Genomic DNA, 23,021 nt, shown 5'->3' with positions numbered 1-23,021 from the left:
GCAGGCCTGTTTCGGAGATGCAGAAAGTTGGGGTTTTGGATGATGAAGTCTGATATCCTGGTATTGAAACCACAAATGCAGGTTGCCCCGCAACTCTGGAAGAGTCAAGTGCACCAACCCAGGCTGTTGAGGAGGATGCAAAGTTAGTGAAAACGCTTATATATACACACACATTCTCTTACTAAAAAGGTAAAACTTCGATATAAATATAAAATTTTAGATTTAATAGCCGATAAAAGTTAAGTCTTCATAGTATTTATATTTTTTTGATTATTCAAACTACTATCTGAGACCAGAGTAGTGTTATTCAGGGAAAGTAATTAAATACACAGGAGTCTTTCGTTACCGAGGGAGGAGGGAAGCGGATTTTGTTGCATACATATATTGTGCGCGTGCGTGCTTGAGAATGAGGAGAGCGACAAGGATCATGCATGCATGTTGCTTAATGAGTGGGTGTTCTCCAGTTGTAGATTTCATATTTGCATGTGAGTTTGCACTAGAGACAAAACGTAAATGCCCCGCATTTGAAAATGAAGAGTCCTAATACCACCAACACCTTATTCAAAAATAAAATAAAATTGTTATTATTAGCAGGCCAAAGGACTTGTTCCCACCCAAAGTTTGTTGTATTCTCAAATCAATGCTTATTAAATAGTGAAAATTTAAATACCCACATGTGAGCGATTAAAACTAACAAAACCAGTTAATATTATTTATTTCTCTTTTAGGTATAGAAAATTAACAATTTTTTCTAAAGATTAAACTTTAAAATATTATATTTTCTCTCATACAGATTTTTTCTTTTCTCTCTCCCTTTTTTCTAGTGTCAGCACTAGTCGGCTCTCACTCCCTCCCCCTTTTCCCTTTTTTCAGTGCTTTCTCCTCATCTTCGTCATTGGATAAGAGAGAGAAAAAAAAAAAAACCTAGAGAAGAAAAATATAATATTTCAAAGTTTAATTATAGAGAAAAATTATTAATTTTTTAAACTTAGAGGGAAAATAAATAATATCCTATTATTTTTAATATTAAATAATAATTTTATCCTTAAACCTTAATTAGTACAGTTAACTTTAACTGTCAATGGGTGGATGGTTCGGTTTTCAGTAATTAAGAGGTATTAATTTAGGAATGCATTGAACTTTGGGTGAGAATAAGTCCTTTGGCTTTATTAGCATGGTGTAATATTTTGTACATTTGAACATACAAAAATAGGTATGAGGTAAAGTAGGGAGAGGTAAATTCTTTCTTTTTAGGCAGCATTAGCAAAGTAGTTTGAATTTAAGGTGCCCAATTAGATGTTAAAGGCTAATAAAAAAGTTTAATCAATTTGCTAGGTTAGTTAGCAATACATTTAATTAATAAGATGATCGTTGATAGATGTTTCAAAACGTCAAAGAGACAAAAGACTTTCTAGAAGGATTGAACAAGAAAGAAAAGGGTGCAATAGAATTAATTGAGTTTGTTGGGAATATTATTACTATTATTTCACTCCACGTCAGTGGGATTACAGGTTTTGTCTGGTTTCAAACCCAACAACAGAACAAAAGAACAAAGAACATGAGCTTGTCACTTTTTAGCTTAGCAATCCGAAGAGGGACGAAAACAACATTTTGAATCAGTTTTCAAAGTTGGGTTTGTTGATAGATGTAATTAATTAGCCCATGCAGAGAATTAATGCCCGTTTGTTCTTGAAAAATTGACATGGGTTTCCTTTATAGCTCATGAAAAATTTAAGTTCTTCCACAAAAATCCGCTTTATTTTTTATTCAAACTCTCTTTTTGGAAATAGAATTCATTACAGTTAATTAAGGAGAGGTCGACTAAGCTCGGTTGAAAAACTGGCAGAGGCGGCGACAGTAATGCAGGAAAGCCATTAATGATAAAATTTCTTTATAACTTTCGAATGGTAATGTCCCGATAAGAGCCAACAAAAACAGACTGGAACTTAAATCTGAATCAAAATCAAAGCTTCATGACCGTACCCTCCATGTGGGTAGATAAGCTTCTAGTTTTTTAAGCTTTTTTTGGGCATGCCATGACCCACCTAGCAATTTTTATACTGTCGATCAGCTGTGATTTTGCAGGTCTAGTATCACTAGATCTCTCATTCTTCCATGTCAGTATTGACAATTGTACATCTCTCCTCTTCTGTAATTGTTGGGTTGACGGGAAAACCAGCTACTCTTTTAACTAGAATTTAATGCATTTGGGTTTCTCTTTTTTTCCCATCATAATTATCTCGTTTAGCTGGCTGAAGGCTGTTGTGTAATGAAAGAGACCAATCAAGTTCAAATTTCATCACTCAAAATGAAGCAAAAGGGTTTGAAAACCTGTCTGTATACACATGTCCAAATCATGAAGCCATCTTCATCAAGATTTTGGTTTATGCCATTTTCAATTAAATAACGTAAGGTATTATTACATTTGAGTTTGGAGCCAGAATAATTTAGGCAATGGAATATACTGAAATCATGTTTTAAATCTTAGTTAACCATTTTATAGCATGAAAAAATGAAATTTGACACATGGGCTTAATGTTTATTAAGGGTATATAATAATAAAAAGATAAAAACTTGGATCTAGGTTAAGGTGTTGATCAGTTGACCTTGATTAAAAGGGAAATTAAAATGGAATAAACTACGCTATAATAATAAAAATATAGGGTGATAGATGTAGATTAGAGGGTCAGTGGTGACAGAGGCGTGCCTTGGGTCTGAGCTACCAGACAATGGAAGGTCCCGATTCCAAAAGAGAACAAGGTCAAAAAGAGAAACAAATTCTACTGTTAAGGAAAGCAAAGGGCTCTATCTCTTTACCTTTGACCTCACCAATCAAACCCTTCAACGAGTCTGGATGACATGTGCAATGACAAATTTCCCTTCCAGGCAAGAGTATCTAACAAAAAAGAAATATCATGAAATTCCATAAACTATCATTTTTTCTATAAACTGTACACTTTTATTCCAAGTCTTCCTCCCAGTTTGAATCTTTCACTCTCTGAAACATTTACCCCGTTCTATGTATCTATCTTTCAAGTCTTCACAATTCACATTCCTTGGTAACCACAACAATTTCACCTAAGAAATAAATATTTCAAATAAAGGAAACCAAGATTCATATTTCCCTTCCCCTTGAATGTACAAGCACCTGCCCCATCAAGAGTTATGGCTGATCCTCAAAATTCAGCCATCAGCCCACCAAAAACAGCCACCACGAAGCTCTCACACCACACTTGCAGTGGCCAGATGTCAAAACATATGTTCTCGATGAATTATCTCAGCAATTTTTTCTACAAGGATGCAGTCAAGATCGGTGCATTGGCTGATTTTCTATAATCCGAAGTGGTCCTTATCTTTAATTTTTGTACTGAATGCTACCTGTCCTCAATGAAGATTCTGCCGATGAAATCTCGGAACCTCTTTGAGTAAAGTTTGGGGTCAACAGCTGATATTGAAGCAGGATCAACTTGTAAGGATTTATATGCATGCTCGAGCTTCTTGCTGATGTCGTAGTCCTGTAATATATCAATAATCCCAAAGTATAGGACCACTTCATAGATCTCCCCACTGTGTGAAGGGGTCAAATGACTAACTCCACCTTGGGTATATTGATCAAAGTCACTCCTCCTAGCCATCCTCTCTGCTCTTGCAGGCATATTTGCTCCTAACCTGATCAAGGGTTTCCTGATGAAAAACAGAATTCAATTTCAACTCAGTACTTAGTAATTTGTCCATGTTATTGCACTATATATTCATATTTACTTAAAAGAACATTTCAAGCATAACAATTGTCGATTGATCAAAGATACAAATGCAAAAACTGAATTACATGAATCTGGAATATATGTTTAATTAAAAATAACCTTTTTAAAGACATGAAATTCATCAAAGATTCTATAGCAAACACAAAATTGTGAAACAATAATCAAGTAATTGGCTCTCTTATATGATCATATGGCCCACAAACAACTGTTTTCTTCTTAACAACCAAATAAAATCATCAGGACAACTAAAGCCACTATCAATTGTTCCACAGGATATCCTCAAATTCAATGACAAATTGTTGTCTACCTCTAATTCCATTAAACAAATATAAAGAGTGCAATTATAACATATTCTTCCAATTTTTGGTAACAATAAAACTGGTCCCAAAAATAAAGGCATACAGGAAACAATGTTATTGAAGTTTTAGGTTCGTGGGGTATTTCTCATAAATTAGATTAGCTTAAATTAAAGTACAAATTTCACATTAGTGCAAAAATTTTTGCAGAACTATAAGAAAACCAGAAAAAAGAAAAGAACATACTGGCCAGATAATTTCCGATCCATGTCTTGTAATTCTGCTTCAAGGAAACGACAGCCACGCATGAATTTTTCATTCTGATAAGAATCCCTATTTCCTGCATAGTGAAAAAGCAAACATTAGGTTCATTTTACAATTGCTGCAAAAATATAACTTACAAATTATTTCAAAATGAAAGAGTAGCATGGTAATTTACCAGTGCGCACAACAAACGGTGACAATCCCATTTTGTCACCAGTAGTATTGTCACGGAAGTGAAGACCAACCAAAAGACTGTAATCCATGATCCTCTCAGCCTCCAAGAACTCACAATCTCTTTCAATTTGTCTGTCGAAATTTTATGATTATATTATAATAAATATAAGAAAGGTCTGATAAGAAACTTATGTGATGCAAAAGCCAAAAAGCAAATAAATTATACCAACTTCAAACTTACTTGATAAGCTCTTGGTACCAATTTCGTTGAAGGCGAAAAACAAAATTGAGATCCAAGTCCTTCAGGGTGGTTGTTTCATCAATCTCATCTTCAGGCTTATCTGTTGTCCGCCCATGTGATGATCCTTTTAGGTCAAATCGTCTATGGATTTGATACTCCGAGCAAAACAAATTGCCCATAACAATGAATCGTGTCTATTTTCCAAACAAAGCAGCTTATTAGGTTATAAACCAAGTTTCATAAAAATAAAAAACTATATAATTCACAATTTTCACTCAGCACATACCTTCTGGCCACCGACAGGTTTAACACAATGCACACCGTAGAATTTAGTTACAAGAGAATTCTCATACCGACACACATGCTGGTAATAACTTTGAAGCATCCTAATAAGCACCTGAATATCAGCAACAAAATGTCAGACAAAAATAGATGCCACATTATTCGGAGTCATATACTAAAAACACTCAATCAACCCAATACCTAATTTGGTCAATGAAATAAAACTGTCAAGTGGTATCCATAAAAGAAGCAGCTAACCTTTACTTCAGATTTCTTTACAGTCTTTATCATAAATCTATCATCCTGAGTAACATAAAAGAAGCTTCCACTCTTCCCAGGAGAAGAAAGCTCTCTTAAAGCATCATCTCCGCAAATTGCTAGCATGTAATTAGCAGGATCCACTTGGAAATGCTCCCTCAAACGCCTACATATGGTAACCCAAAATTTCATTAACAGATATTGCAAAAGATGTGGAACATTCTAACCCAATTTAAGTTACCACGCGAATGCTCATAAATTTTTAACAACGAAAATAAACTTGGAGCATAGAAAAGTCACAGTTCATTGATTGACAGAGCGATACCTGAACACCATGGGACAATAGTCCTTCCACCGAAACTCAACCGACTGATGAGGGGGTGTAAGCTTGGAGCCCTCAGGTGGAAACCTCGTCCAGAACTTCTCCTTTGGATCAAAATCACTTGGCTTCAGGTCTCGCAATATAGAAGCATGTTTTCCAACAGAGTATCTACAGAACAAACCCGAGATTATAAATCAAACGATTGAAAAAAAAAAATCATTCATTAGCAAACAGTTATGGAAATAAATTTACCTAATACCCAGTTGCAAATTAAGCATTAGTTCGTAGTTCTTGTGGCCTTTGGAAATAGTTTGGCCTGGTTTCTTCATTTCCCCACTGAAACAACAGGGACCCTTCCTGAACTGCCTAATCGTATCTCGATCAAACCCAAATCCTTCCCTGTAAATCATGGATGCCTCCACATTATCAAGAATATCACATGTGATATCTCCAGCTTCGCCATCTGATTCCCATATACAAATCCTAGGAAAAATCATGCTCTTCTCCGTTGAGCTACCTCGAGCTCCATCCACGGACGATCTCTTCCTAGAAGAAGTAACCATTAGATTTTGCTCCTTCCCATTGTTGCCGTGACAAAACGTGCTGTTTAACTGCTGTAACTTGACGTCTTTGCTGTTCATATTCCAAGTTCCAATGTAACAACTGCCGTCAGGCCAAGTGAAAACTCCGTTACCTTTGGGGACTCCATTTTCCCACTGGCCGTCGTATTTGTTTCCGTTAGACCAGATCAAAGTTCCTCTACCGGAAATCACACCATTTTTCCATTCCCCAATATATTCATTTCCGTTCCTCCACACATAACGCCCCTGCCCTTCTTGAAGATTCTTCTTCCACCATCCTTCATAAAAGTCGCCGTTAGCATAATGTTTCTCGCCGTAGCCGTGTTTGCGGTCGGAACTCCACGACCCACGATAGGTGTCTCCGTCAGATCCAGTGAAGGTACCAAAACCTTCCATCCGACCCGACTTGAATTCGCCTTCAAAAGTAGCACCCGAAGGCCATGAGAACTTGCCTTTACCTGAAGCTTTACCTCTTCGCCACTCGCCTTCGTACATGCACCCGTCAGTCCACAAATACTTGCCCGATCCATGAGGGGCGTTGCCGGAGAAACACCCTCTGTATAGATCCCCGTTAGGTAGATGCTTCTCGATCACTGTTCCAGCGATTCCACTTCCTCCCGTGGAGCTCGTCTCGCCGTCAATCACGGCGTTAGTTATAGTAGTAGGTGTAACTCTCCGTGTGGTGGCTTGGGATCGAGTACGGCCGACTACCGGAATGGACGGTACAGCTGGTTTGAGGTCAGTGCGGTTAGTATTTTCCTCCTCGGACTTTTTCTTCCTAATGTTAAGGACGGCGTCGTTTGGTTGTTCGAGCAATATCGCTTCGTACATTTTCCTGGTCTCATAAATCACATAAAACAAACTACACGGTCTCGAAGTCAAATTGTGTTGGCCTAATTAAAGCATTTCCGCCATGTTTCCACCGGAGAGTGTAAGCATTTTCCGACGACACAGTACAATTTTGAGACTTATTTTTCCTTTCTCTTTCTAGAATTTTCTTTTCTCTCTCTTTCTTTCTCTTTAGTGCTTTGTTAGCATTCGGTTGGGAGAAAATACGTGAGAATCTTACAAGCACCAGCACAAAACAGCGAAGATAGAGAGAGAAACAAAGACATAAAAATAATATAAAACAAGAGAGAGAAAGATTAAGAGGGTAATGAGCCGGCTTTTGCCTAGGGAACGTTGCTAGCCTCACCAGCCCAGCTTTATTTTTCAAATTTTTATGACCACTATGCCCCTCCTTCCACGGTTGCTTTTAACTGTCCTGTCTTCTTTATTTCGGTTTCATCGTGACGTGACGGATTGCCCCGATAACTACGATACGAGGGTATATTTGTACGTAATGTTCTTTCTACTCTTTTTACCCTTCGCCTTTTATTCTAAATACAAAATATTTTGTGTACTATGGTTGGCTGGCCTGGCTCGAAACTGCTGATGCCGGTGACCAGTCAATGTTTGACTATGCCATATAAAATATTAGAATTAAATTATATTTTTTACACCTAGTTTGAGCTGAGTTAAATAGAAAAACAGTAGGTGACACACACAATTTGTCAAGGCAAATTGGCAAATTAGATGATGGTAAGACACACAAAATTTGGTAAAAACCCAATTTTAAATCTTGGTCAACCTATGCATCATATAAATCCACCAAACCATATTATAAAAAAATCCAAGAAAGAAGCAATAAAATCTTGTTTATTAAGCTTCAGAAAATAGTGGTGGTGCAGCATGAATACATGGGCCACCTTGAGCTTGAGAATATCCATTTTTATTTAATGGGGTTTGATTCATGAAATCAAAGGTTACGATATAAGAAAACATCATTTTCATAGTCACTCAATCATGCCTTGTTTTTATTGACTAGGGGTACTGAGGTTGGCCAATAATCCACGTAACTTGGAACAAATATAATTATAATTTCTTGCTTTTCTTGTAAGGATATGTTTATTAACTTGCATAATTACCGATATTAACAAGAGCAATATAAACCCTAGATATTAGTAAAATTAATTGATTAAACCTTTATCACATTTATAAAATATTAAGTTATATGATATAATAATTATGAATTTAATCATTGTACCTGATTTACCCTCTGTAACGGGTTCTGATTTAAACAAAGTATAGTAACAATGTGTATAATATTTTCACGCACGATTTACTGAGTTGACTTACCATTTCTAAGTTTCAAAATTACAGTTTCCTACCTCTCATTCAATTTTAGTTATTAACTTTATTAACTAAAGAGTGTGACCAAATGCTTGAAAAAACAAGAATAAGAAAAAGTGATTCAAGAAAGAAGAAAAAAGAGGCTCAAAAAATAATGAACTTGGCTCCTTCCCTTTCTCTTTGTCACCTCATTTTTTCCCGCTCATTAAAATAAGTTTTGCCTGCAACCCTATGTGAATCCAAATTCCCACTCTCAATTACCACTTTCACCACCCATACCTCATGGTTACAACATGTACAACTATTTTAGTAGGATTGGAGCCCAAATACTTGTCACTATCATGATTAATTTTAGATAGAACGAGAGTGGAGGAACCGTAACCGTAGAAGTTATTATTCTGTTATGAGTTAGGAATTATTATAATGGTGGGAGTCAAGTGAAGGCCATATAAAGCCCTAATCTCTTTGTAACTCTAATTATATTCTTAAACCTAATCTCATCCTTGTTAAATCTACCCTTCTTGATGCTCTATTTCCTCGCGTAAAACAAATTAAGACCGGATCATTGGTATTTTCTTTCCCTTCTTTTCAAAGGCAGATGAAATTTGTCTTCGTACTTTGAATAATAAAGTTATCAAATTACCAGTTTTTCAAACTTCTCAAATCATTATTCTAGTTATATTACGTTAAAATTTTTTAAATTATAAATCATAAAAAACAGGTTAAATAATTATGAAATTAATTTAAAACACCCGAAAATTCACACCAAGATTAAGTTAATGGAATTGATTTGTTATTAAGACAAAAATACAATTTGGATAGATCAACAAAAATACGTACTAAGATTTGAAGGCTCCCTCACTTCACCTGATTTCTTCAAACGTTTCCACTTAAACTGCCCAAGTGTAGGGCAACCCTATCTTGGACAGACAGAGACACCAATTAATGCCAATCAATAATGGGGAAAAGCCAAATGAATTACCACCTTTTGCCAACAAGGTGGCAGTTAAGGAATAAATAAGGGAGAGAAAATCTTTTAAGAAAATAATGCCTTGGTCCAATATTAGATTTAATAAAATTATGTGTATAATTTTATATATAAATAATAATATATTATTATATAATTAGATATTATTTTATAAAAATATTATATATATAATTTTATATATAAATAATAATGTGTTGTCATTTGATTGAATATTATTTTTTTTAATTTTTAATTATTCAATTATATGATGATACGTTATTATTTATATATAAAAGTTATATATATAATATTATTTATTGTTTCTTTGATTTAAAATTATTCAATTATATAATAATATATCATTATTTATATAAACAAATTATATACATTATTTATATGGATAACACTTTTCTATTAGTGTATATACCAACTCAATAAGCCATGAAAACATAAACTCCACCATATTCCTTTTAATTGGGTTTACTTAGAAATGGGCTTCCGTGAACTTAGTGGTTCATCCAAGTCGAACTATTCGCCATCTCATGGCAAATTGCTTGTCATATGAATATAAAGTTGTTGAACAAACATGTACAAAGGCTCCACATATGTTCATATCGTACCACATGGGTAAAATGAATAACATTCTATATAAGATTATTTTAAAAAATAAATAATTATTTATATCAAGTGATCTACTATTTTTGTGTTTGTGTCAAGAGGCAGGTAAAAATTGTGGTTTACATTATTATTAATGATATGTGAAATTGATTTATGTATATATGTGTTAAAGATTTGATGGCGTTATGTGATTATAGATTTGTGGAATAAGTATTCACTTTCGAGTTTTTCCGATTGTTGGTAGGTAATGTGATAGAGATTTTAGCATTTTGTGGTTTCGAACTCAAGAGAAGTTGATGTAATGAGATGATTTTAGATGTTTAAAGAGACCACCGTTCATGTATTTTGATCCATATGCTTGGCAGTGTTTTAGCATGTTTTGTAGCCCAAAAACGTATTAACGACATTTCATAGCCCAAGGACTAGGGGTGGATTTAGGCCGGGCCTAACCCAAACATCTCTTGACTCGAGTTTGTCAAGCTAAAATTAAGTCTGGTTTGAATTCGGCTTAAATGAAAAATAGTTTAGTTTTGTTTGGTTTGAGTTTGACTTGATTTTATAGCTCGAATCTATGGTTCGAATTCATAGCTTTGTTCGACTATAATTAATGATTTGAATTGATAGTTTGAATGCATAACTCAGATTCATGACTTGAGTTCATAGTTAATTGACAAAACGACTTCATTTTACTGAAATAATATTCAAAATTTCTGATTTGAGTCACAAATTTAAGTCTAACAGGGCCACAAATTAGAGCTGATCTGAGTCAAATCAAGTCACGAATTCTAACTATTGATCGATCCCCTAATTTGAGCTAGATTCGAGTTGAACGCTCCTTAACTTAAGTTCGATTCGAATTAAAAAACGAGTTAAATCTTTTTGTTCAAGTTCAGTTCAAGATTGAATCAAATTAGTTTTCGAAACTGAACTGGCTCAGATCATATCTAGGCCAACCAAGGATGGGCAGTCGAATCGATTGTCTTTTTGGTTTGTGGTTCAACCAGTTTAATTGAATAACCAATTAGTTCAATCTATCCCCAAATTATTATATATATCTTAAATAATATCAAATATTCACTACATTTTTTGAATATGAAATATATAAAAACATAATTTTAAATATGTTAATTAACCAATCGACCCCTTATTATATAGGTATAGAAAAAAATCAATTACACATTTTTATCGATAATTTAATTAAAATTGCAGATATTGTAATTTTTTAAATTTTCAATAAAATAAAAACTATGTAATATTATATAAATATAGTTTTATTGATTTTAAATAATTTTTTTTCATTTAACAAATTTATTGAATTTGATAGAATTTTAAATTAATTAATATTTATATATAAACTATATTAGACTATAAAACTGAATTAGATGGTAGATCAAACATATTGATTTGATTCAATTTTACAAACACTAGTAAAAATCAGATAAAAACAGTTGGATTATTTCGTTTCAGGCATGTAAAAACTAATTGTGACAACCTAAAATTAGGGATCTAACACGAACCACCCTATTATATAACTCCCACAGTTCTACGTCTCCTAATAAAATTTGCCCATTTTTTATATATGTATATAAATTAAATAGTATTATATATATAATTTTATATATAAATAATAACATAATATCATATAATTAAATAATTAATTACATAATAATATATTATTATTTATATATAAAATTATATATAAAAATTATGTATACAATTTTATTAATATAAATTAATATATTTGAGTGATATAATTAATTAATTATTTTTATTTTAAATTTATATAATTAAATATAATTATATTAAATTATATAATAAATTTATTTATATATATAATTTTATTAATTTATAAAATCATAATTAGACAAATGTAATCTTAATAGATAATTATATACAGGTACAACCGTTGATATCAAATCTTCTGATTTTATAAGTTCAAAGCCAAACAGTGAGCTGGGATTTCAGCTGCCCGTGGGGCCGTACGACCATGTCTTTTTCGAAACACTGACATGTGCTGCCCGCCTGCCGGCCATCCCACCTCGCCTGTTCAATGGACTCATCTACGCCCTCCACGTGTGCTTTCACCGAACTAACAAACCTCTGTCTGCCACGTCCTCACTCGATGTCTCTACTTATTGTTTAACCACGTGTTAGCCTTCCATCCAAAATTGCTGATTTGGTGAAGAAAACAATGAAAAGGCTATCGCAAAATTACTTTAATGATGTATCAATGGTTAGCCTAAAAACAGAACAGGAAAGTTTTCCCTGAAAAAGAGTTAGGGTCGGAATAATAGGATAAATTAATAATATATTATAATAAATTATTTTTAATTTATTTAATATAATAATTATAAATTTAATTATTATATTTTAAAATTTATTTATCCAATAAAATCAAACAAAATTCTTCTATCATAAAATAAAATTACTTTAATAACCTAATACAATCCTAATCATCATACCATTGGATAATTAAAGGATTATTTTACATCATTTTCTCATATTAAATAATTGAATATAATTATGATTTGTTGAGGTTTTCATTACATAAACTAATTTATGCTTTAAAATTTAATTCCTACCAGACAAAATAATTTGTATTGTATTGCCAAAATAATACAAAAATCTAGAACATTTCACTTCATTTATACTTCGATCAAGTTGAAGAGAAATAAATGAGGGGTTGGGGAACACAGCCATGGCAGTTGTGTTGGTAAACATATTAACGGGTCGAATCAACCCACAACATTCTTTGGGTTTCTTTTTTCGGGCAATTTGTAGGATATGGTTTATTATTTTAGTAAATAGTGTCATGACTTGTGGATCATATCGGGGTTTTGAGAGTAAGACTCACAACGAGTTTCATACTACATATAAAAATTATTAAAAAATTAAAATTAATTAAAATTAAAATTTAACAAATTAATCAATATAAATATATGAATTGATTAATTAAGTGTTTGATATGACATATTTAAGAGATTTTAACCATATCATAACCCCTCTTTATTTTATGGGTTAGTTTGACCTGCAAGACTCATATTGTAGTGATTCTTGGCATGACTTAATCTATTAACACGATGCCTACATTAAGGTCGGCCCGACATCGGCTGTGGACATGTCTAGATGTCCGCAAAGGATGGAACAAGAAGCAAAGCATGTGAAAAACTTTGAAAGAGATACCGCGGCAATTTATCCCGTATTCATATTTGATATTGAATTGAATGGTGAAGACATGGCAGTCGGTGGGTTCACACGCCCACTAAGGCCCACCAAGCTTTGTCTTTTTTTTTTTTTAATTTTCTTTTCTTTTATATAAATGCAGCCCATTTGTCTTCAACTATGCCAATTGCCCACCCCACCAAATATTTGTGAAAGTGATAAATACACACTAATTCGATCATCTTTGTTATGTTGGACCAGGTGGTGGTGGCGCTGCATGTGGGCAGTGGCCTCAATTCTTGGCCGGTTTAGGATTCCACTATAAAATAGATTACGTATCTCATAAGTCAGACCGATGGTGATAGGGTTTTGCATCAATTTGTGGGCCAGAGGAATTATTCACATGCATAGAGTAGTTTTTTTCCTTATCCTCACCCATTAATTATGGGATAAAATTATTATCAAATAAAAATATTTTAAAAATTATAAATTTATCATTTTTTTTGTGAATTTAAAATTTTAATCTTATTCAAAATTTAAAAAATTATTATTTCCTCCATAGGATTCCATCTCCTCTTTTTAGTGAGAATCCCTTCTTTGATTATAAGTATTTTTTCCTTTTAGTCAGCTTATCTCTCCTTCTCAATCTCTCCGCTACTTTTATTAATTTTTAATATATAAATTTTTTTAATTAATATGATAAATAATATAAAAAATATTTTATATTAATTACACAAAATAACAATTAAGTAAAACTATATCTTAGTTTTCTTTTATTTCATCTAACCAAACACAATAATCTTTTAAATAATTTATCATTATGGTAATCTTTTATAAATAAAATTATGTGCATAACTTTAGACATAAACAATGATATGTCACTTTGTGATTTGGTATTAATTTATCTTTAATTTTCAACTATTCGATCATACGATAACATATTATTATTTGTATATAAAATTATATAAAAAAATTATATATATATAATATTACTTATCTTTTATATTTGATAATGAAAGATTGCCCAACCAAACACACACTTAAAATTATGTCCTAAAGGTAAATCATGAACATAAAGATTGAAGAACATCTAGCATTGAAAGAAGCTCTAGATATAGTTTTGTCTTGTAATTAAAGGGGAGTAAACCAGCCAACAAGCAGAAATAATTTTGTCTTGGAATCAAATTCAAGTAATATTCTAGGTGTAATCAACTCAAACTTCACAAACTTTCTGCTCTTGGAAATGTTTTACTTGCAATTTTCTAACCTTTTTTTAATTTTAATTTATAAACAAATATTTATTTTTTATGGTGAATTTTCCCTGCCAGGGCCGCAATTTCCATTTCCGTTTTCACGCTTTGTTTCAAGCTTCAACTGACTTTTAGGTAAATTGATCAAAGTTTAACGTGGTCCATACATGTGATTTGGCTTGATCCTACAATCTAATTTCTTCTTCAAGTCTATTGCCTTTATTGGCTAAACATGTGAAATCCATCTTATCATGCGTGCTAATCAGGTGAAGATGAAGGAGTGAAGATGCAGAAGGGTTGTCGGCAAAATAAGTTCCGTTTAAATTCAAAAGTATTTTTGTCGGTGAAATTGGATTCGAGTAATGTTTATGCGGGTTTGTGTAAAGATTACGTGAACTCACTTAATCTCTACACCAGCTAGGAAAAAGATATTAACTGACTAAGTTCATCAATACTTTGTATTTTTTTCTTGGATCGTATAAAAATTATGTAAACCCATGTATTTCAAATCTCTACAACCCAAGAAAGTTCTATTATTTTAATCCCGACACCATTTACAGCATTAATCACCAAAAATACTAAGGAAACTAGCAAATTCAACAAATAAACTTTAAACCATAATTATTTTTTAAAAAAAAAGAAAGACTTAAGAAAAAATAGTTACAAATTTCTTGCCAATTTTAACAATTCTTAAGCAAAAGGTTAGAAATCAAAACCTTTTTTGGCACAGCCCACACCGGCTTTGGCTAGAATATATATTAGAGAGAAGACATGATAGGAGGGTGTGACCGAGGCTCCCCATTTTTGGCACAGCCCACATTGGCAAGCCTAGAAAATTGTGAGGGTCTTCAGAGTTATGACATAATCTATTTTAAATGGTAAAATATAGTAGATGCGTGTAATACACATAAAATGCATATATATTAAGGGTTTTTTTAAGAAAAATGATGTGTATTTATTTTATCACACAAATAAATATAAACTTATATATTTTATTATATAATTAAATATTATTTTATTTTTAAATAAAAATATAACACATATTATATATATATATATATATATATATATATATATATATATATTTATTTATTTAAAGTAAATATACATAATTTTACAAGTAAAATTGTCTATACAAATAAATTGTATAAATTTTTTTATATATAATCTGAGATGACAATTTATGATTTGATGATGTAAATATTTACTGTTTTCCTCACTCTAAGATAATCCAATCAGATACTAATCATGCTACTGGTGTTTTTTCTAAGGGACAAAATTTGGTTATTTTAATTAATTGTTAGATTTTCTTTATACAAACACCTGGCTATATATCTGCCGTGTTCGTTAGGCTTGTTCAGTTTAGCTCGGTCTGGTTTTGCGTGGTCTAATGTTTAGGATTGATTGGACGGTTGGATGATGTTATGGGCAAGTGGGTTCGTTTAGTCACAAACCCACCTATCATGCACACGGAAAAAAACCAGACTTCATGAAGAGAAAAGCAGAATCTGCTTCACAAAACTGGGAAACTGCTATATTTTCTTTTTGTTTTTTTTTTTTTAAAATAAATTGAACCTTCCCCGCCAATCAATAAAACTGGAAAGACACAAAGACAGTTTTTTTCCTTTGTTAAATGCCAACATCCTAATCTAATTTACTGACATGGATGATGAAGGGGCACACATTAGCCACTGGAGAATAAATGTAAACAATGAGGAAGTTTGAGCTTTAGTCAAGGAGTTCAGAAGGAACGTGGCCAAAAATATCAGGACATGAATCCCAATTTGATTTCTCTCTGGCTTCCCAATACCCGCCAATATACCGATATGTACCAGTTGCTTTATCCTTAGCAAACCATTTTGGTTTCCAGCCACTCTCTTGCATCTTTCGAGCCTGCATCCCGTTCCAAACATCCATGCATTATCATTATGTGACTAAGTAATATAATTGGCAAAAATCTTCACGAGCAAATTTTGAATGTGCGAATAAAGACAAACGATAACACAAAATTCACCTGCCGTTGTCGCTGCTCTAGCCGTAACTTCTCAGAATTTGCCATTTCGTACTCCCCATTTTCCAAATGCCTTTGGTCAGGTCTGAGTCTTGAATCTGTTGGTGGCAATTTCTCCTTCACATGGGAATAACAAATACATATCAAACAAAGATTTTCAAATGCAAACAGGCATCGAGAAAACATGAGACTTGTGTATTAACATATCATGTATCTATTAAAAGGCGATATCTGCAACAAACATGTCAAAACAATCACCTTTAGACCTGGAGTGAGCTCGTTCAATGTGATGGCAAAACGTGTGAAGTTATATCTAGTGGGAAATTTAGGAGGAGCACTCTGCTTCCAAAGTGCACGAGCTTCTGATTCAAATCCTTTTCCTTTCCCTGAACAGTCTCCAATCACATAATGCATGCTCTCATCCCATTTTCCAAACACAGTTGCCATTGTTTTCCCATTCCTATCTTGAACTGTGCCATGCACCTGAAAAAATATTAAGCAGATACATAAGACATGAATTTGTATTATTTTAGCAAAGAATATGTTGCATGTCAAGCAAGTCCACCTATCAAAGATACTCTTTATCAAGTTATATTAATCAAACCACAATCACATACAACCGACAATACTCTAGAGGAAACAAACATTGATGGTGTCTGAAAAGAACCTGGTGAGGATTGCGGTCAATGATAGACTGCTCCTTGAATTTCAGCTTGCATGAATACTCGCAATTTCCCTCAATTCGCATTGTTCCATAGTGATCGCAGTACAACTTTCCCAATATGAGATTATATATTGACGTGGTAACCTAAGGAAAAAAATTCAATTTCTAACTAGACCTTATTTAGAGAATGAGTGTTACTTGGATGGTTAGAATTTTACCTTACTCCATTGAAAGACTTCTCCATCATCAAATTCCAAAGTTAAGACACCAACGGGGTCAAGCTGAATTGAGCGACCCCAAAATTTGCTCTTCAGATTGCTATCTCCCCAAAATTTCCAACCAGTACCCTCACAGTGACAGGCAACAATCATAGGGTGATGACTGACCTGACACCAAAATAAAATAAGACCAGCCACTCAATATGCTAAAATAAAAAAGAATTTGGCACCAAACTTAAAATAACAATTTGGTCAAACTATGAGAGTGAATTAGTAGAGATCATCTCAAGTAATAGACTGTACTTTACACCTAAAATGAAGGTAAAAATATGGTCAAATGGATATCATACTCATCTAAAATTCAGTCAATTTACAAATTTATATGCTGATATGCTCCTACAGGGCTGCTCCTAATATAGTCAACCTGGTTAAGCTGCAAGTGTACCAAATGAAACCAGCTCAATACATATTGACAATAAAGAAGATTTTGCCAAGGTATGTTTCAATACTCATGAGAATAGAAAATATTGTCTAATTGCATGGATGAATGAAGTCATTAACAGAAGAAACTGCAACTATATAATTTGAATTCTAGTCATGGAAACAAACCTTCTCTGAGAAAAAGCGGAGGCCTTTATCTGGATAGTCAGCTTCATATGTTTCACCTAACAGTGGATTAAATGGTTTACATATTCTTCCTTCAGTTGAAGCATAACCAGATACAGCAAAGGCAGCCACGTTTAAAATCCTCATTAGTTTATTGCCCTGTAAAATTTCAAAGAAATTGTCAAAGAAGCTTCGGATCAAGTAAACACTCTACAGCAATATGTGCAAGTAGTGGTAATGTGTAAGAAAGAGATAGAATTTAAAGAGCAGTAAAAATAAACAAATATCAAGATATTATTCATAGACTTACCCTTTTCCCCCATTCATACGCTCGGTCAAGAAGATACGAATACTCCATTTCTTCAAAACACTTTTGTAGAGAAGAAAGGGGCTCATTAAAGTAAACAGGAAGACAAATTTTTGTGAGATCCTTGCCTATGTTATCCTTAATCATTGACCAAAGGCTGATACCCTTCTCCTTTTCAACTGGATCAGGGAGTTTATTACGTCTCTTAATACGAGGATAGTTAGTTCCAACTGATCTGATGGACAGATCATTGTCATCTTCAAATGCATCTATAGGATGCCCTTCACCATCTGAAGAGAAAGATGAAGTCCGGAAATCAGACCCATTACTTCTGAAAGAACTTGATGACAAAATGTCACGAGTATCAAAGAAAGTATTTTCATCATCATCTGTTTCTTCCTCTGCTGCGTCAACTCTTTCATTCTCATCATCAGATTCAGTTGGACTACCTTCTGACAGGAGGAAAAAGAAAAACCAAGAATAAAATATGTAATTTGAATAAGAAAAGTAAAATATGTATGGGTATAATATGTATCAAGTTCTACTAGTGTATGATGTCCATTTATGGGCTCAAATTTAATAATAAAGCTTTGTAGTCTGAACACATCTTATTGGCTTTTTAGATAATGCCAAAAATAACTAGCCATTATAACATAAAACATTCTAGACTGAGACCAATTCTATAATTTTAATTTTATGCATCAACTGAGAGTCAGCACATCTCACTGTAATATGGTAAATATTAAACGTAAATAAATGTATTTACTTTATACAACGTACCACTCGATCTGTCTTTCCTTAATGTAGGTGAAGCACCTAGATCACTCAACTGTCTTTGGCTCTCATCAACTACTGTATTCTCCAGATCAACCTTTTCTGTCTACAAAATAAAATTTAAAAGAATGTTTTAGCATAACAAGAAAAAATTTAAGATGAAACTTGCGAGAAACTTAACTTACCAACAAGGATTCATGGATTCTCTAAAGAGCTATAATACTAGCTTGCATAGGTTGAAAATTCATGAATAACTTAAGTCTGATTTGAAATACAATTAGTGATTACCAGCTTGAGCCCAAGCAAACAGAATGCCTTGAACTAGCTTTTGGGGGTGCAAAGCAATATTGAGAACCTCAAGCATTATAAGGAATAGCATAAGCCTTGCCACTATCGAATACACTAATTGTAGCAATTTTAATTTTTAAAAATATTGACATCACATAAGTAGCAAGAAAGATTCTGTTATGATGATATAAATGGAAAGACTTGGGCGGTGGCCACTGATTAACTTGAGGTACTTATATCCAAACTCAAGTAAGAGCTGAGTGCATATCTAAAGACACAGGAATATTTTATCAATTACTGCTAGACCTGGTCAAATTAGCAACTCTTGCTCGGGGATATTTAAGATAAACACATGATACTAAAAGTAACCCCATCTTCATAAATCCTTCCATTTGAAGATTGCATGAGATGGGGCAAGATACTGTGTACCACCGCTTTTTTTTTTTTTTTTGGGTTTTGTTGCCCTTCCTAAAAATTTAACGGGAAATAATGACCACACTTGCTAAGTACAAACTCCCCAGCCTTTATTAAGATAGTTTAGCAAAAAACTGACAAAGCTTCCACTCTTTGCTACATAAACTCTCGATTAGCAGGAAAAAAACTTATTATTTGGGTATCCAATTACTAATAAATATGTTTGGCTACATTATCCTTTAATCCTAATCTGCAGATGCAGAGTTCTCAAACTAAATATAAAATAAACAAATATTTAAAAATGCCATAAATTAGGTCTGGAAGTAAATGAAAATCATATCTCCCAAATCCTAAACATTGAGAACAGAAAATTCTTCATAAAGTTAATCTAATTTGTCAAGCCAGAAGCATCTATGGTCGCTCTGACAATATCCTGTGAGGATGTTGTTGTGTGATGGTAGAGATATGTTCAGCATTATGAAAAAAAAGGACCATGACATACACAAAATGAACTACAGACATGAAAATTGTATGTTGTAATCTGCATTGTCAGAACAATGCTTAATTTGTGAATTCATAATCTTTGGAGAACAATTTATGAAATTCACAGCAAAATAAAACCTCTTAAAGCGTTCAATCCCAGGTCAAGTGCCCCAGCCTTGATAAAAAAATCAAAACTGCTGCACCGTCACTGTTTCACAACTGGCAGCGCTCCCACCATCACTGTCATCATGACAACCACTACCACAACATAACACAATATCGACCAACCTCTGCCATTAATCTCTGCTGCTTCATAAAAATGCACTGATCCCCCTCTCATATCAACAATATATTATTATTGAGCAAATTTGGATCAGCTACATGAGTCCTTTCATCAATAGAGCCACCCTGTCCACTGAAATTTCTTGTATGAAGCACAAATATAAATTTACTTTTGATGCTTCTACATTTTCTTCTACTTTTTTCCTTTGGCCCCTTCCGTAAAAGTTAGTAATAATTAAATAATACTGCACCACTTCATGAGGTAAAACAGAACTTGAGACAGAGCTAACAGTCAGCAATTGTTAAAGACAGCAATTTCTACCGCTCCGAGTGTTAGAGCAGTTCAATCACTAGACACTCATACACCGGCCAAAAATAAAATACTAGAATTAGAAGCAGATGTCAAGTACTAGCGATCTTGTATAATGACACTAGATATACAGAAGTCATCAGTTCCATATGTTGTGAAATAAAATCTGTAAACCCGCCTGAACACTAAGTGATCAGACATGAACTTCTACATCCAAACAAAACCTACATCTGCTTACGAACTTCTAATTCAGTACTTAAGAAAATTTTATAAAAGAAAAACGTATAAGCACACCATACACATCATATAAAAGTGTTGAACCGCTCCACAGAGAATCACAAAAACAACAACAAACTGGACTTGAGCCTAGTCACACCCAATTTCATTAGGGCACAATTCGTAAAATTAAAAAAAAAAAAATCATTTGGCAATGCCAGCAGTATTTGAGGCGGTAGAAGAATTCTTAATCTGGTTTCTAGTTTTCATTATATGTACCTCTAGATGCCTCAGCGTGTCCATCAGTAAACACTGCTTCTGCTTCAACAACAGCAACTGATTAAGCAACATGGCGAACTCGTCCTTCATTATCTTTTCGCTCTCTAGTATTACTTCTTCTCTCACTCCCTCCACCAACAAACGTTGTCTCAATTTCTCAGTAGAGAGGTGAACGTTCTCCGACGGAGCCATCAATTCGCTGTTCGAAATTCTCGGAAACATATCCTTCACCGCTTGCAATGCCTCTATCCATTGCAAACGGTCCTCCCGCGTTTCAGCCCTCAAGTGCAGTCGTTTTGTGCCTGTAAATATCGAGAATCTCTTGTCGTCCGATTTGCTCTCACGGATTGTCGACACCTGTCAACCAATAATGCCACAATGCATTTTAAACATTTTAGAAAATAATACCATTTAAACAATATTTTAAATGAATAAAAAAATAAAAAAGACCTTGAGATGGATTTCGCCGAACGGTTTGCGGTTAAAGTGGTTCTGATGAGACGCCGCCGTTTCGTACTTATTGCAACCCTTGGAGATTCTTCGCATGGACTCTTCACCGATAATTTTGCAACCTTTCTCGGTCTCTTGACTCACCACAATCTTATCAGGTCCATGGATCTTGTAATAAGACAAAACGCCGTCCTGTAATACGAACCATCTCGGCCTCCAACCTTTGCCGTAATTCACCCACTTGTACAACACTCCTGCTATTCCGTTCCCTACCAAGTCGTTTATCTTCACGTCCACCGGCTCAGCCCTCTGGCTCAGCCGTTGATTCGGTTCCGTCGAATTGGCACTCCCGCCGTTGTGGTTATTGTTGCTATTGATGTAATTATGATTGCCGTTAACTTGCGCCGGATTGGATCGGGCCAACGGGTCGAACCGATTTGAAGACGTCGTCCACATAATCGTAGTAGGAGGGCGAATGGCAGGGAGATGATCTGTGAAGTGTTTATGAGAGGCCTGGCTATTTTCGGATACAGTGGAGATGCAACAAAACTGATGCATATCCTATTATAGACTAAACAACAGCCAGATCGCCCGATTTGACACCGACGACGTGGCGGCGGAAAATGGCGGCCGAGTTGATTCTGAATTTCATGCTAATTTCGTTTCTCTTAATTGGTAAGACGAGGTCGCAAGAGAGTATTGAATTCGATTTGGGTAAATTGAGTGATGATTATTAAGTGGTAACAGAAATAGTTTTATCCTCGACAATTTCGGGGAACGAAGAAAGAAATGGAGTGACTTGAGAGCGAAGAAATGTCCGGCGAGGCTAATGAGAAGATTTGAAAAAGTCGAAAAAAAATTCAAGAAATATGAACGACGGGGAAAATTAATTATAGCGAAGCGGGTTATTATCATGTGCGGAAACGTGTAGAGACTAGAGGGGCAAAAGCGTTTGGTTTTAATAGTGATGGATTCTACGCAGCCCGTTCGATAAGTGTGGTCCACACGTTCACGTGGCCCCTTTTTGGTATGCGATCATTTCATCTTCTCCCTGGAGATATCCCCTGCCAAGTTTTAAAGAATTTCCCCGAAATTTTGTGCGACGACTTCATTTTCAACTTTTTTACGGTGAGCTAGGGATGGTAAGCTTAAAATATAAGCAGTAATATTTTTTAGTTAAATCAAATTAATTTAAGGAACTTAGCTCCATAATGCTTAGTTTTACTTTACTTATTCTATTTTTTAATTAAAAATTATTAAAAATAATATAAATTAAATAATATATTTATATATTTAAAATAAATAGGTACAATTTTATTAATTAATTATTTACAGGAGGGCCGGAATGGGATGCTTCAGCAAAATCTT

At 33.8% G+C, this 23,021-nt stretch overlaps 2 protein-coding genes across 3 annotated transcripts; both read right to left on the bottom strand.

Moving 5' to 3' along the window:
- Window positions 1-2,911: 2,911 nt before the first annotated feature.
- On the bottom strand, window positions 2,912-7,367 carry LOC123203685 (phosphatidylinositol 4-phosphate 5-kinase 1-like). The gene is made up of 8 exons (XM_044620130.1): window positions 5,854-7,367; window positions 5,605-5,769; window positions 5,280-5,445; window positions 5,026-5,136; window positions 4,740-4,933; window positions 4,500-4,630; window positions 4,307-4,400; window positions 2,912-3,684 (listed from the first exon to the last, which is right to left on the bottom strand). The coding sequence occupies exons 1-8, from the start codon at window positions 7,011-7,013 to the stop codon at window positions 3,375-3,377; spliced, it is 2,331 nt and encodes a 776-aa protein (XP_044476065.1). The 5' UTR covers window positions 7,014-7,367; the 3' UTR covers window positions 2,912-3,374.
- Window positions 7,368-15,954: 8,587 nt separating this feature from the next.
- LOC123203189 (oxysterol-binding protein-related protein 1C-like) lies at window positions 15,955-22,567 on the bottom strand. 2 transcript variants are annotated; one of them, XM_044619421.1, is made up of 10 exons: window positions 21,654-22,567; window positions 21,204-21,560; window positions 18,938-19,037; window positions 18,161-18,606; window positions 17,854-18,009; window positions 17,245-17,412; window positions 17,030-17,170; window positions 16,621-16,845; window positions 16,366-16,479; window positions 15,955-16,244 (listed from the first exon to the last, which is right to left on the bottom strand). In XM_044619421.1, exons 1-10 carry the CDS (start codon window positions 22,209-22,211, stop codon window positions 16,080-16,082), a joined length of 2,430 nt encoding a protein of 809 aa, XP_044475356.1. In that variant the 5' UTR covers window positions 22,212-22,567; the 3' UTR covers window positions 15,955-16,079. The 2 variants fall into 2 exon arrangements, with proteins under 2 accessions (XP_044475356.1, XP_044475355.1); XM_044619420.1 differs by having other exon boundaries at window positions 18,161-18,609; window positions 21,654-22,566.
- Window positions 22,568-23,021: the final 454 nt, after the last annotated feature.

This window comes from Mangifera indica, chromosome 19 (genome assembly GCF_011075055.1).
Source record: "Mangifera indica cultivar Alphonso chromosome 19, CATAS_Mindica_2.1, whole genome shotgun sequence".
In the NCBI taxonomy this organism is placed as follows: Eukaryota; Viridiplantae; Streptophyta; class Magnoliopsida; order Sapindales; family Anacardiaceae; genus Mangifera; species Mangifera indica.
Note: the sequence above shows the minus strand (reverse complement) of the source record. Positions and strands in the feature narration are given on the sequence as shown.

Excerpts from the sequence above, each read along its gene's own strand:
- LOC123203189 (XM_044619420.1), bottom strand. The coding sequence starts at position 22,211 with ATGCATCAGTTTTGTTGCATCTCCACTGTATCCGAAAATAGCCAGGCC. Across the intron at positions 16,846-17,029 it reads TTGACCGCAATCCTCACCAG|GTGCATGGCACAGTTCAAGA; the intron begins GTTCTTTTCAGA and ends ATATTTTTTCAG. Across the intron at positions 16,245-16,365 it reads TAGAGCAGCGACAACGGCAG|GCTCGAAAGATGCAAGAGAG; the intron begins GTGAATTTTGTG and ends AACGGGATGCAG.
- LOC123203685 (XM_044620130.1), bottom strand. The coding sequence starts at position 7,013 with ATGTACGAAGCGATATTGCTCGAACAACCAAACGACGCCGTCCTTAAC. Across the intron at positions 5,446-5,604 it reads TATTGTCCCATGGTGTTCAG|GCGTTTGAGGGAGCATTTCC; the intron begins GTATCGCTCTGT and ends TACCATATGTAG. Across the intron at positions 4,631-4,739 it reads TGGTACCAAGAGCTTATCAA|ACAAATTGAAAGAGATTGTG; the intron begins GTAAGTTTGAAG and ends AAATTTCGACAG.